A 15,555-nucleotide genomic window follows, 5' to 3' on the forward strand; every position below is an offset into this window, starting at 1 on the left:
AATAGTGAAGATTTATGGATCTCTTGAACGCAAACCATTCACTTCCCTGTTTCTTATAGTGTTTGGTTCTTCCTTAAAAGCTGATTCTGGAGTTCCTTTAAATGAAGCGGGGGGGGGAAGACAAGAAAATATTACCCGCTTCCACTTCAGGGGTTCTTTAATAGTCTCACAAAAGCAGATTGACTGGGAAGTCTGGAGGGATTAATTTTGTTGTTTTAAGAAGAAAATAAACTGCAGTGTTCTAATGGGTCAGGTCTTTTTCATCTAGCATACTATTATTAAGCATTGGTTTGTTTCCAAAGGTGGAACAGTCCTTTTAGTTTTTTCAGTTTGCACCTTACAGAGCAAGCACCCAAGAAAAGAGCAGAATTTTTGTCTCACAACCAGACAACAAAAACTATGCAGGAGGATCTGGTCTGGTTTTATCCATACAGAGTTAGCCATGAGCTAGTCCTGGGTTGAAAAAGGTTATGGTATTATTTCTGCTTCTAGACCAGACAAGATATCAATTAATTAATTGCCAAATATGACCATAAAGTTAGTTATAGGAGCAACATATTAATAGGGTAATCTAACCTTGGCTGCTTTGGACACTCTGCATATGTGGAAACAGATGTTCCTTCAGACTCCCCCTTTCTTCTAACAGGGACCTAGTGCCTAGCTCTGCGTTGGACTCAGCCCAGGAGAAGGAATTTGTTACGACAGCTTGTTCCCAGAAAACTCATTACCTGTCTCTTCCAAGGACAAGGCAATGGAAAAGTCCCAAAGGGCTAGATCCTGCCTGTGGGTGCCAGATGGACCAGGCTAGATGTCATCTACTTCTTTTCTCCAGCACTTCCACCTAATTATTTCTTCCACTCCAGTCTCCATTGTTTTATCCATTTTCAAAGCTCCCAATGCAGGACTTCTTCCACCTCCTGACAGCTTTCTGTATAGACTATCCTGAGGTATATTGTTAGTGTAAGGCATGAATCTACATCAGCCCAACACTTACTATTTTTAATTGGCTAAATCTCTGCAAGTCATCTTGAAACAATATACTGAAAATTAGTCTTATTGTGCTATTTACAGCCATCTGAATCTTTTTTATAGTTATTATATCATGCGGTGAAAATCTTTGTTTTCCCGGCAGTAAACCAAGATGACAGACCCAGTGCTAATAAAGAGGGATTGTCAAATTACAGAAGTTATGAAAAAGACCTCATAGTGTTCGCTTTTCCTTGCATAACAGGAGATTTGAGGGAAGAATTCACATGACTGGAATACTGATACGAAAGGGCACAGCTTGTTCAGAAAGGACACGCAGGGAAAAAGAAAGGGTATATCAAAAATGTAGACCTGCTCAGAGAGCCAGAAACTACAGGCAGACAGACCTTTCAAAAATCTCTGTGTAGAAAGAAAGGCAAAGGAAACAGGAACAGTGTGGCAGCATACGTCCATTTTGGCTTGCCAAACCATGAGGCTAATGTGGACGAGCCTTTTTTTACCCCTAAACATCTCAAGAGTTGTCCAAAGCAAAGGATGAGGTGTTAACATGGAAGTAGCTTCATTTAATTAATGATAATGAAATACAGTTTATAAAGCTGTTTTTTCATGACTTATAAAACTTCAGCTAGCGATGTAACCCCATTACTTTTTTTTTTTTTCCTTTTCCTTACTCTGGGATGTCAAACCAGGAACATCATGTGTTAAAAATAAGAAGTAGCCCCTACTTTGTGCTCCATGCTGGTGATGCCTGAGATGGAGCATCATGTTGGGGTTTGGGTATTGGATTTCCAGAGAAGTGTGGTCCTCTGGAAAGACTCTGGAGGCGAGCAACAAAAATGATTGGCAATCTAGAAAATGTGGCCTGTCAAAAATGGTAGAAGTTTTGAGTATATAAGTTTGCAGGGAAAGAAACTGTTGTTGATGTCCACTGGAGAAGGACAGGCTTCTATTCGTTATTTCTTAAACTGCCCTTGTAGAAATGTCAAGCTTTTTAAGAGAAGCCATTAGGAAAAAAACTTGTGAGCTAGCTACACCCTGGAGAGACTCAGATTTCCATCACCAGAGGCTTTTACCAGTATAAGTGATTGTGTTTTATACACAATTCAAAATGGTCAGGAGCAATTACACACCCAGTTACCACTGTTCAGCTGACAAGTGGCAATGAACTTCATAGCTTGGTAGTTCTGTATGCCTGGGAACACCCAGGAAAAGCAGTCTCACAGAGACAGGGTTTATTGGAAATCTGTAGGTTTGGCAAACATTTCTGGCTCTTAGCTTGAAGTCAGGGGGGCTCATAGTTTAATTTAGGATGACAAAGTAACAATCACATCAGCCCATACACAAGATTTCTGTGCAATAACATTCACACACTCCCACCCCTCCCAAGGAGCTGAACTCTGAAAATGATCTCTTGACCTAAACAGTCTCAGTGACCCTTAATTATGCAATGATATCAACAGAAAGATCATTCTCCCATTTCCATGGCAACGGTACCAGCGAACAGCAAAGCTATCAAGGTCAGGCATATAAACTGAGAAAGAAAAGTAATTTTCTGTGTAATGGTTCATATGAGCTTTAACTGGAGTAGTGGCAAATAAATAGCCGTATACTTGCTTGATCGCCTGTCTCAAATGTACATAAGGGAAAAAACAAAAAGAATTGCTGAAGTACAACTACAATCCTGCTGCCTTGCTGTCTGGTTTCTAAAAACCGCTAGTGACTGCTGCTTCAGAGGATAACACAAACTGCAGAAAAGCATTCAGCTATGCAATGCTGTAATGCGAGGAACTTGATTTCTTATTAAGCTGGCATTGAAGAAGCCAAGCAACATACGGTTTTTATTGTGTTTATCAAAGTTAACGTCATAGCTGATGCTGTATTACTTGCAGAAAAGCCCAGTCAGAAAAGTTCCAAAAAAATATTTTCTAATTTGTCAGATTCAAAATGTTTTACTAACTGGTTTGACTCCTGCCTTCTCCCAAGGACCTGCTTGCGAATGGAAAATACGGAAAAATCTACGTCCTTCCCTACTAAACTCCTTACAGAATCCCGGCTCAGTCGCGCCAGGCTCCGATTCCCTCCCCTTTTCTCCCTCACCCCGTTGCAATATCCGTGAGGTGTCCAGGAGCAGGAGGTTTGCAGGCTGCCGGCCAGCTGCCTCACGGGGTGCAGGCTGGCCGCGGAGGCAGAGGGCTGCTGCGGAGCTGCCACCAATTGTGTCTGAGGCTCTTTTGGCTTTCCGGAACCATCTCAAGCCCTTTGTTTTAGTAACATGCTGCAGTGTTGGGTACAGTTGCAGTTCCATACACATTATGAAAATGAAAAATAGACTCTGTGGTCATTTATTTTTTTAATTTCTGAGCTGAGGATTTGCTGATTCTCTTGTTCTGTACGGTGGGCTCAGACCATAGCTCATGACAAGCTCCTTTATGCAGCTCCATACATATTTATGCCGGTCTTATTGCTGCTGACCGTTTCGAACACATAATATGAATCATTACTATCTCTACTCACATGAGAACACCCAAGGCTTCGTTGTTCTGTTACTGTATTCGGATATTCCCTAGTTTTTTAATATCTTTATTAAAATAATTAACTTGGGAGGGTGGCTAGAGAAGCTACTTAGACTCCCTGGGGATAATAAACACACGAGAGTTAAAGAGCATGGCTCTTCATGGGGCGATTACAGCACCTCCCTTAGAATATCTCACTACTCTTGACATTCTCATGCTTTCAATTATCTTCTGACCTAACTGTCTTTTTGATTATTTCTAATATTCTTCCACAATAAAAGTGCTTTTTATTCAGTTTCTTTCAGTAAAATATGTTTCTGCCTCACATCTTTCTCAGTTGAAAAGAATGAGGCATAATTTCCAGTTTCTATTTCCAAAACACTTGTAACATATCTATAGTTAATGGCATTTTATTATTTACCTGAAGATAGTATCTAAAAGTTTAAAAGGACTTTTGATTCTTAAATAGGACCTTTTCTTTATTGTAATTACCCATATTTTTCATTTATTTAATTTTATTTTGAGAGAGCATTGTCAGGAAAATATGTAAATCACACTTAGCTAAGAGCTGTGTCAGACTGGGTAGTGATTTACAAGGTTGCCTAGAGCTCTACACAAGGTGCATGTTTAAATAAGCGTTTACTTTATGTGATGGCATAACTATAATATTTGTCTTATTATTCTGCATAAAGCTGACATAGAGTTCTAGGATTATAAATTGGCCCAAGGATGTAAATGCAGCAGTTCAAGCAAACTCTTGGAGTTATTGCTGTTCACAGTGAGTTGTACCATTTCATGATGAACAACCAGCATTTAATAGTTACTCTGGTGCCAGCCATAAAGCTATAACTCATAACACTGTCCTCCTCCTACCAGCATTTTCATGGCTTAAAATCAGATTAAAAGATTGAAACCAAAAAATAATTAGGAAAATTTTAAAAACAGAAGAATGTGAACTTCAAAGATCTTTTTCACTGTAGATTTTCAAAAGCTGAAAATTTCTGTTATAATTCTAAAGTAAAGACAACATGATATTCTTTAGACAACCTGGGGGGAGAGGGGGCGATACCACACCTGCACTGTTCACATATGTCACAATATCATATCGCTAACAACATCTTTGACCCAACTCCTGCGTATGCTGGAGTATCCCACGAAAGACTCATCAGGAATGATCCAACCTTAGGCATGGGGTCAAGAGAGTATTTTGTTCTCATTAAATGCCATATAAATCCTGATTTGACTTAAGGAGGCCCCATCTCAACATAGTACACCCTCAAGCTCCTACAGAGAACAGCTTTCACCTGCAGCGACGGCTTTTAGTGTCTATTGGGGACTGATAGTGTGGAATCAAGAAATTGATTCAACCATAGATCAATAAGCACAACATAGGTTTCTAGACATTGAAGAGGAGAAGTAGCTGAAGGGTGGGTTGGTATGACCCCTTCTGTCATACCCTTCTCTTTCATTACTGATTTTGTTGTGCTCAGAGCAAGGTTTCATCATAGGGATTTAATAACCAAGTTTTAATAAACCTCATTCTATCCTGACATTCAGATATGAAAACAAACATGCCTTAGCATCTCTAATGAAAAGTATTATATCCTTATACTCAGAAAATCCAGCGTCTCTTAAATATCAAGTTTTCCTAGTATATTTCGTACCTGTATCATAGAATCATAGAATAGTTTGGGTTGGAAGGGACCTTTAAAGGTCATCTGGTCCAACCCCCTCTCCCGCAGTGAGCAGGGACATCTTCCAACAGAAGTCTTACTGCCCTTCCTCATACAAGAATTAGGCACACGAGTAGCAGAGCTGCTTGTTCTTTTGGAGTTCACAATCAACACACCCTGATTACCCTGGAGCAGTAAATCATGTTTAAGGAGAAATGACATATGGAAAACAGTCCTCACAAAGGACAATTTTGGCTCAGAAGGGGACAACCAATAAAAAAATAAGCTGTGGAAGGACTCACAATGGCATCTTGTCCAGCTCAGTCATGAGACAGGATTAGTTGTCGCTCCTGGCACCAGAATTAGTACTGACAGACATTTGTGCAACCACTTCTGAAAGCCGTTCAAAGACGGAAGCTCAGCAGCTCTCCAGGTGATCAACTCCATTGCTTTGCAACTCCCATCCCACTACTGGAAACTTAAAGATATTTGATTTTTTCATCAGTTTAAGCCTATTACTATTTGTTCCTTTTTCTGTGGTTGTGCAGAGCAGCCTCCTCTCAGCAGCTATGTTGTATATACTTTTAAGCTTTTATTACTCCTCCCAAAATGTGCCTGAAATGCTCCTGAACAATCACAACATGGCCTGGAGCCTTTCTCCAGTGCTCTGACTCTTAGCATCTGCGGTAAAGAAAGCACTACTATTACTGCCATTATGGTTCCCAAAAGATTAGCACTTCCTCATTAATACTCTCATTGGCAACGTTCAAACCCACGTATTTTTAGTCTACAACTCTGAGTCTAATAAGGAGATACCCAAACTGCATTTGTATTTGTCATATTCAATGAGCCAAAAATTTAATTAGGTTGAAGACATTATCATTGGCAGTAGCACTTCAGCTCACTAATTGTCATTGCTTAATACTTTCGTTTTAATTATTTCCTTTATTGCCAGTCAACTCTCCTCCTTCCAAGACTTTTCATGAGGTACATCACTCATGCTGTTTGAAGCCATGTTCAATGAACATGATTCCTTACACACAATTAGAATTGTCAAGAAAAGGAATTGCTGAAAGCAGATTTGGCCTGCCACACTGCTCTTTCAAACTGATGGCTCTTCTTCAGCAAATGGGAAAAGCTCTTTTTCAACAGAGCCCAGAAAAGCAGGGGCTACGTTTCTCCGAGGGTTGCACTGCAGCATCTGCCACCCAGAAAGACACAGAAAGAATTTTTTAGTGCTATGGATTTTCAATCCCCGTAGACTTTCAGAAGAGTTTGCAGATTGTAACTTGCTCCTCAACCCTCTTGAAAAAGAAATTCTGTAATGGTATCACAAAGGGGTGGAATTTAGTTACAGAGAGACATTACAGTATCTCCTTTGGCAGGAAAGCACTCACGAGACCCTCAAGCAAGTGCCATGACTGACAAGTACGTTCTGTGAAAATGAACTGCTGCAAATAATCCTTAGAAAGAGAAGTCTTTGGACATCAAATGACATGAAATATGAATGGAAGCACAAGAACAAAATGCAAGAAATACACAGTATCTTGCAGAATAATGCCTGATGTTAAAAGCACCGAAGCTATCAGCACTAACTCGAAGGCTTGGTATCTGAGACAAAAGGTGACTGGGCTGAAAGGCAGGCGGTCCGTTTATAAACAAAGTAAAATACTGATGCAGAGTCATGGCATGGAACGGATCATTGATTAAACGGATGAGCAATTTGCCACAGTGCATTCGGTGTGCTGCAGGGATATAATAGATGGCTTGGCAAAGTGCTTTGGAATGGTCAATTACACGGTTAAACCATACAGATGTCTGCAGCATCATGAGCTGTTGGAGAACAACCCTCTTGCATTTGTATCTGTCAAAGGGAAAATCTTTCTGTACAGCTTTTTTTTTTTTTTTTTTTTTTTAAATAACCAAGGGAAGGAACAGATTTGCATTAAACCTACATACTCTGTTTTCAATTTCATCCAAAGTGGTTTATGCTATATTAAAAAACGTGGAACGGGCTGACGCAACAGCTTACACAACTTGCTTGCCCTGTGGAGTTTTCCTTGAAGCCCTGTTTTGCTCCCATGCACTGCAGCTACTGCCATTCGTTCCAATATTCAGTCATTAATTTAACTAAACAGAAAAAATGGTTTTCCTCCCTCGATAGAGAACTAAGAGGCTGCTTTATTACTTTGCTGAGTGAAGATCAAGCTTTGAGGGACAAAGGAAATGAGTAAGATGAAAGAAAGAATAGGGTAAAAAGCTAAGAAATATTTCTAATTTTGTTGTAATTGCTTTCTCTGTGGATGACTATGATAGCTATCACTTCTGGTTCACTGGCTCCTGAAGTATACACTTTATAAAAAAGATAGTTTTTTCCAACTCCTTGGACCATTTCAGAGCAAGCAGTGAGAAAGCATTCAATAGGAGTTGGACTTGGCAATTTATTGAGAAAAGTTAATGAAACTGTCTCTTTGGACAATATGATGCAAAAGTGAAGTAGCTGGGAAAGCGCAGTGGTATGGCTAAGCATGGTGCCTTTGTTTCTAGACAAAAACTACTGTTCCTGCAACAGAGACATGCTTTGCCTTTCTTCCTCTGTTACGATTAATATTAGTCCTAGTGGAAAACTAAGATCTTTGAAAACTGTTATTATACTTGTAAAAAAAGAAAAACCTTTGTAATCCAGGAAGCAGGTAAGTCATGTAACCAAACAGCCACCTGTGATAAACTTAATCAGGGAAGAGTTCTCCCCCTGGGTAATGAGATGTGCAGGTTTCTAAAACACTCTCACATTAAATATAATTTCTCACTGTAACAGGGAAGTAAATTCCCAAGTAAACACAGCAATGAGTCTTTGAAGGGGCACAACAGCAAGAAAAAAGCTATTTAGGTCCTAATAAGAGTTAATGAATGCATTGACTGGAATTAAGACTTTACATGCAGCAGAAATAAGTAAGAAAAAGAATTCAAATGGTCCATAACTCAGAAATGTAATCATGTGCCTTTTCAAGCACGTGAGCAATTCCATTAAATTAATCTGCTTGAATTGCATTAAGCTCAGAGAGACTACTCATATGCTTAAACTCAAACATATGATTAATTATTTCCCTAAAAGAGGGCCCAGTCAAGAAGAATGTATAATGCAAACAAATGCTGTATGCATGCATTTAAATGTTTCAAGGTATTTGATTCAGCATTCTATAAACTAAAACATTCAGATTAGCTTTTTTGTTGAAAAATCTGTTCCCTGGATGCAAAACATTCTCAGAAAGCAGCATCTGAATTATGACATAAAATTATTTTGCTGAGAGTCAATAGCTAATCATTGAATAAAAGGTTCAAATATAATCAATCACCATTAAGTGAAACAGCGCATATTCTATACATGTGTTCAATATGCTTCAGAAAACAATACAAAAAGCATGTTCTTAAGTAAATTCAAGTAATAAATAGGAACCGATAATAATTCTTTGCTCAGCTCTTACCAGCAAACTGCTCTTGCAGAATTACAGTTTCAGATGCTAAAAAAGTGACTGTTTTCCCGGACACACAAAAATTCCTACAATCAAATACTTACTGTTCAGACTGTTGCAGGAGTCTCATTTGCATTAGTTAGCATCTATGATCATATACTGATTAATTAATTATATTCATTTTGCCTTAAATTATTGGGCATTTTGCAGTTTAACTGTCATATAAACTTACTTTTTATGCTGCTTCTTCAGTTTATCCTATATTTTATTTTGGGGGTGCTATTATTATTTACTTTAAGTAAACAAACAAACAGACTTGTCCACACCAGTATCTCTGAAACTAGAATAAAGTGTTCTGCAAGATGCTGTCTGAAATCACCCCGTGACGAGCAACATCTGAGCCTGAAGAAGTCCAACAGCCCATAACGTACTGCGCTTTATTCTGGGTGAAATGTGAATGGGGAAGATGAGTAAAATTAATTTTATGATAAAAAAGGAATTTTGTTCACAACCTCCTTTTCCATTTTGGCTTTTAAACATGCATTTTGACGGACGCTGCCTTCAGAGCGGAGCACTGGCTCACCCCGATGCATATTCCGTAGTCACTTTTGAGTCAGCATTTGAGAGGACCTGTTGCCATATGGAAAATCAGGAACAATTACTCTAAATAATTGCATCAGTTTATTGCTGTCTGTTGCCAAGAGAAACAAGCCTTGTCGGTAATATCCACTTGTGTTGCCAAGTAACTTAATCTTTAGGGAAACTAAATATGCTCCAGTACTAGCACTTCTCTAACAGTAAATATCCTTTCTAAGTGATAGCATCATGGCTCAAAACTGCATCTTTGTTCTGGCAATTTCCTACGGTAATCTCTGTTCAGCTATGGGCTGATGGCCTCAGAGGTGTGAGTTATCACACCTGGCTTGAGACATGCCCAGAGATGGTATCTGAGTCCACGCTGGGCAGTCTAGGCTTCCTTCAGTCTCTGGGGAGAAATCAGAACTTTTAAGGCAGGTGAGATGAACACATAACAGACGAGTTGAGCTGCATAGTAGAAGCACCCATTTCTCCACTGATCAGGAGTCCAGGTGGAGGTGGCAGCTTTACTTAGCTCTAAAGTTAAGGGAGACGAATCCAGGTCAGGTGCTGTCCCATCCGGGCTGCAGCAGAAATGGAAGCCAGGCCTCGTCAGCAAGATTAAACTTTTCCTTTGGCGGCAAACCCTGGCAAGAGGTGAGCCTGATGACGAGCCTGTTCTGTAAAACCTGAAGGCTGGGATTTTCGGACTGCAATGGCTGTTCGTATTTGAAGTCAACAGGAGCCGGGAGCGTGAGGCTCTTAGTCAGGTGCTTACAGGCAGGTACAAATACTGGCCTGAGCTACCAAGGACAGGCAAGCTGGCGCTGGCACCTCCCTCACCCTCCTGCCACAGGCGCTGCTGCCATTCTCCAGCCAGCTTTGCTACGCCGTTCAGTTCATTATCACTTGCAAACTTCAAAACCCTGCTGTTTAAGTGCTATCATCCAAATTGTTGCAGACAGCAACTTACTGTTTCTCATTGTGCTTTCCACTTACATTTCATTCCAGCTTGAAAAGACACACGGAAATCCTTCCTTTTTTCCCTCTCAAGTTTATTGGGTTGAGCAGGCTTCCCCACCACAGCTCCTTGCACTGCAGTTCTTATTTTCTGTCTTTGGCTTTCGGAAACCGTGAACACAACCTTAAAAAACCCCACTTCTGCCTCATGTACCACTTCACTGCAGCAAACAACTGCAACATGATGACAAAGTGCTTCCTTCTCTCACCAAAATCACGTTGTGCCATTTTAATTCAGCTGTTTCTAAGAAGTGCTTGATAAATTCTTTCTAACATGCTGCAGTTTCCTCCCTAGCTAATATCAAATGAACTGCACTATTCAGATGGGTGCCTGACAGGCCCTTTATTTAAGGCTCATATTACACAAAGCATTTTGCAGTCTTCAGTGATTCCTCCCTAAGCCAATTGAACTTGTTGATTCAAAAACTACCTTGTAGTCCTTGCTGACAGCAACTCAACAGAAACTACAGAGCTTATTGCATTTTTCTGATTTCTCTGTGCTCTCTGTCACTGATTCGTTTTGCTGTGTTTATCCACTCTCACATGTTAACAACCGCTAATCAACATCTAGGATCTTTCAGTGGTTGGAGGCATGGGTTTTTTCACTAGGAATAACATTTCCCATGCAGCTGTCAGAACAGAACCCTCTGTTGTTTTGTTCTCTTCTTTTTTTGGAAAATGGTACCATGGACAGAATGATTTCACACTAGGCTTACAAACTTCTCACCTGTATAAGGAATACTGATGACAAGAAAATGAAATCCAGTGTTACAAAGGCCTTATATTTCTCTTTTTTCCAACAGGCCAGCTACTTTCTCTGTGACATCATGCCTCACTGCTATGTTGAATCAGGGTACAAATACTCTCTAAGATCCGATTTGGAAAGCTATTTATGCCCTTCTCATTTCAAATTTCTTCTGAGGACCCATTTCTGTAATGATATCTACAGAAAAAGAGCTATTCTGTATGTTCTGTTTACCTTCAATTATATCTCATTGAATTAATTTAGTTCTATGAGGAAACCTGTTCTATCAAAGCATATTTCTGCTTAACCAATAATTTATTGATTGAATGCTTCCAGATATATCTTCCCATTGATTACCATTTTTCTCCATCACCATCACTTTTGTTAGGTCAAATCCTAAAATTGGATTTTAAAAATTACTTGGCACAAGAAGCATCTTCTAGCCAGGGTGTCTGGAGAAGTCCCCTTTTCAGTACAGAGCTCCACCATTCCAAATCTACAGCTGATAATACTGGAACTAAGGACATATACTCCTGATTAAACGGATTTCATGTTGTTCCTAGACCAACCATTCATAAATTGGTTTACTTATGTACGCACATAAAGTTTTATTTTAAAAAATTAATAAATATTAGTGTGCAGGATACAGTATGTATTGAATCAATTATTTGTGATACAAGTAAAGAAATATCTAAGTACATAGAGGAATCTGTGTGTCTTCTACTTATGGAGGTTGTTCCTTTGTCTTCGTAATTCTAATAGTGTATAGAAATTGGCATTGACAATATAGTTATTTGCCTCCTAAGATTCTATATTTCCTTGGTATTTCTGAAGGTCACAGGGACTCAGTCAAACCTGAAACAGTCATTTTAATTCCCAGTCTTTTCATTTCACTGCAATGTAATTATCTTATGGATTTTTGTGTAGACTTATTTACTGTTTTTCTTTTCCTGTTGGATAAGTATACAATAACTAAACTAACTTCAATTAGGTAACTGTCACCAATATTTAAAACTTAATGGCATTTTAAAAATTACATAAGTAATCCAAGCATAAAAATTATTCTTTATGATACCATTTCAGAGCAGTGGCACCAAATCCTTATCATACAATAGCCTGTGACTCAGAAACATTAAACACAAACCATCATCACATTTTTCTTCTATCCGTTACGTATTCCTTGAGTTGCATAAAGCGTCCTTTTTATATTTGGACTAAAGCATCTTTATGAGATACAAAATACAAAATGAAACATTCAGCATCTTACTTTAAACTCATGTTAAATTATCTTCTTAGCTACCCATATGTAATCCTATAGATTTTAGAAATCAGAATTTGTCCTTGTGTATTCAGACGTAGGGATGTATCTACCTTACATTTCCCCTCTAGCCTTGCTATTGCAGTATTTTAAAGACGCTACACTCTCAGAGAGGCCACCATCCCAAGAGGCTCAAGACACCTTAATATAAGACCTGCTTGAATTTAAGCACACATTTAAATCCAGCATAAGTCTGCGTGCTTTGCAGTATCAAGAGAGACTTACAGATAAGCATATGCCTAAATATTATGCTGAATTCGAGCTAGAAACAAGGTTTACCCTCTGAAGGAGCAGAATAGTTGCAATACCCCAGTACAGATTAATGATGCTCTGTGAGATTTATCTTTGAATATAGCAGGAAGAGGAAAGTCTCCATTAATAAAAGGGAAAATCATGAATCAGCAAATGCTGGAGACTGTAATAAGCAGGAAAACACTTTAGCTCATGCTGAACCACAGGTCTCATCCTGTGCAGTATTTGGCTTTCATAAAATATAGGTTAACTGGCGTTCAAGAGAATGATATGCTACCTTTAACATTATTTGCTTTTTACTAAAGAGGAATCATATCAGTGTTCTGGGAGAAGTCCACGATACATGTCTTCATGATATAACGTTGTGTGAGATTATTAACTTGTTATATTATAATTTGAATGAGAAAAACTTACTTGAAGGCATTGGCATCTCCATGGACCTTATAGTTGTCTGCACTGATTCTTGAGATAACTCTTGTGACAGCAATGAGAATACCAATATTGACCTGAAGAAGAGGAAGGAACGAGACTCGGTCAGGAAGGTACGTACTGACTGTGTCAGAGGTGCAAACTGCCCTAGGAGTCTATTGTATAAATACAACAGAAAATAGGAACTCTGTGTGTTGTATTTATTTGGCAAAAGAGGTTTCCAGTTTGGGGCTGGTATAGTTTGACCTGTGTCAATGGATTTCCCTCTCCCCACAGTGGGTAGTTTTTGCTTGTACTTTCTTTCCTTCAGGAGCAGTCCTTGTCTGTTTAGGATAGGGCTGGACTGATGCATTGCTTCACAGCTAAAGAAGTGCTCAGGATTCCTACTGTACAAATAAATACCCTAGTAATCTACTACCAACTGACAAATTAAACAGGAACTTCAGTGAACGGGGGCATGTGTCTGCATTCTTTTTGGTTTTGTGCTTGCATGTGCACAGACTTCAGAGAGCACCTTTCTTGCTAGACTTCACAGTGTACAGTTCCTGTTTCCTACCAAAGTCTACTTGCAATTTAAGCACAAGATTATTTTAAAACAGCAATGAGGAAAATATGTTAAGGCTGAACTCTGCTCTTCAAAAGCCCTGCTCTTTTTGATGTCAGGCCCAGCAGAAACATCAATAAAATGAAAAGAACTCCCACCAGAAAAGTAGGAAATCTTGAAAAGACTAACACTGAAAATGTGTAACAAACGAGAGTTTGCTCTGGAGCTACAGGTGAAGAAAGAAGGAAATCTTGATCACTTAAAGGAAATGTGGCAAAGATCGCGTTGCTGCACAAAGACCTTGGGTTTAAAGAGAGAAAACAAAAAGAGAGAGGAGAGAATGTGAAGGTGAAAGACGTATTTCCCTTTTCCTGTCCAAAGTTACGCATCAGCTACAAAACTGATATTTAGCATCAAGTTAAGAACAAGGGTAGAACAAAACTATCCTGAACTACAGAACAAAAAGAGAAGACTTCAGTATAGTGCTGTTGCTCAGTTAAAACTCAATAATCATTCTCTATTTTGACATAAATATTCTAATTCTGAGGATGAGGGTGAATTAAAAAATGTTTAAGTTTGATGATAATGATTTCCTTGATATTTTTCAAATCTTCTGACTACTATTTCCATTGTAGATTTCTGAGGACGGATCATTACCTGGTGTAAAGTAGGAGCATAATTGTGGTAGTTTATTCCTGCCACAGCTTTTTAGCCCATCCTAAGAATACCCTGTGGAACCTGACAGCTTTTCAATTACAAGCATACTTGTTCAATCAGATTTACAGAGATGAATAAGAAGTGAAATTCAATGGTCTTGGGATCATTTTCCTTATTCCCATGAAATCATATTTTGTAAATATCTTTTATAAATTCTTTGAGATGGTAACAAGCATTTTTGAGAAACCCACTTATATGTTAAATATGCATATTGAGTGAAGCTGCAAACGATGAGCATAAACAAGTTACACTTTCTCTTCTCTTTCTCCTCTTTCTCCTCCAAACTCTCCAATTTTCTGCTGCATGTCCACCAAATGATCATCATCATTACTCCTGCTTTTCATGGGAACTGCACAGGAAATGCATCTCTGTACCCTTGACTTCTTTCCTGACACATGATCTTTCAGCAGCCGTTTTTAGTCTTTTATCTAAAATATCAATCTCACCTTTTGACACTTCCTTGTGATGTCTCGCTGACAGCTCATCCTGGCAGTTTTCCATGATCTCTTTTTCTGGTGACTGCAGGCAACAGTACACTCCTGCCAGCCTCACAAGCACTTAACCCTAATGCTTACTTCCATTTCTAATTGTTTTTAGACAATCCTACATTTTGCTTTCTGCATAGCATTTTTAAAAATACGAAGATTATGCCTAAATAATGTATATTCGAATACTCCCCCCAAAAAATCCAATTAAGTAAAAAAAATAAAAAATGAAACCTTATTCTTCTGATTTTCCTCCGTCTTACAAAAGTCAGTGCAAGTTATGAATGAGAAGCACCAAGAAATGGATACTCAGAATCTTGCAAACTCTCACTCAAACGGGACGCGAACCCTAAGATCTGGTCATGCAAATGGCACAGGTGAGATAATCTCAGAGGAGAAAAATTAGATGGTTTTCTAAAGCACAAACTGTTTGGCATTTCTAGCTGAATTTTCATTTCTTTACCTAAAAGAAATTAAATTGGAAATTAATTTCCTAGGTATTTTGGATGGTCTAAAGCAGAAATCTAAAAATGCCTTGAGCTTCTCCTCTTGTGCAGTCAGTGTGACTATATCCTTTCCAGGGTGCATTAGTAATATGTTTAAAAGACGAGAAGAAAACACTGTGATCTCACTGCTGATAAAAACCAAGGCACTAGTAAAATGAGCAATGGACCATTACACCCAAGTCCCAAAGTTCTATATTTAAATTTTCTGAACCACTTGGAAATTTTTGTTTAGGTATTTTGAGAAATTAGAGTAATCTCATCCAGCCTAAACAAACAGATTAGCTATAAATGTCTTCCTTTGCTAATGTTTCAGTAAG

The 15,555-nt window shown here is 38.7% G+C and overlaps 1 protein-coding gene across 6 annotated transcripts in view; it reads right to left on the reverse strand.

Annotated features, from left to right (window-relative positions):
* ADGRD1 (adhesion G protein-coupled receptor D1) overlaps window positions 1–15,555 on the reverse strand; it is a 160,250-nt gene that overhangs the window by 17,690 nt on the left and 127,005 nt on the right. For all 6 annotated transcript variants that reach the window (XM_054844772.1, XM_054844768.1, XM_054844771.1 and 3 more), the window contains one exon: window positions 12,972–13,063. In XM_054844772.1, coding sequence (XP_054700747.1) covers window positions 12,972–13,063 — 92 coding nt within the window. The remainder of the gene's footprint in view (window positions 1–12,971; window positions 13,064–15,555) is intronic.

The sequence above is a fragment of the Grus americana genome, chromosome 16, assembly GCF_028858705.1.
Source record: "Grus americana isolate bGruAme1 chromosome 16, bGruAme1.mat, whole genome shotgun sequence".
Lineage (NCBI taxonomy): Eukaryota > Metazoa > Chordata > Aves > Gruiformes > Gruidae > Grus > Grus americana.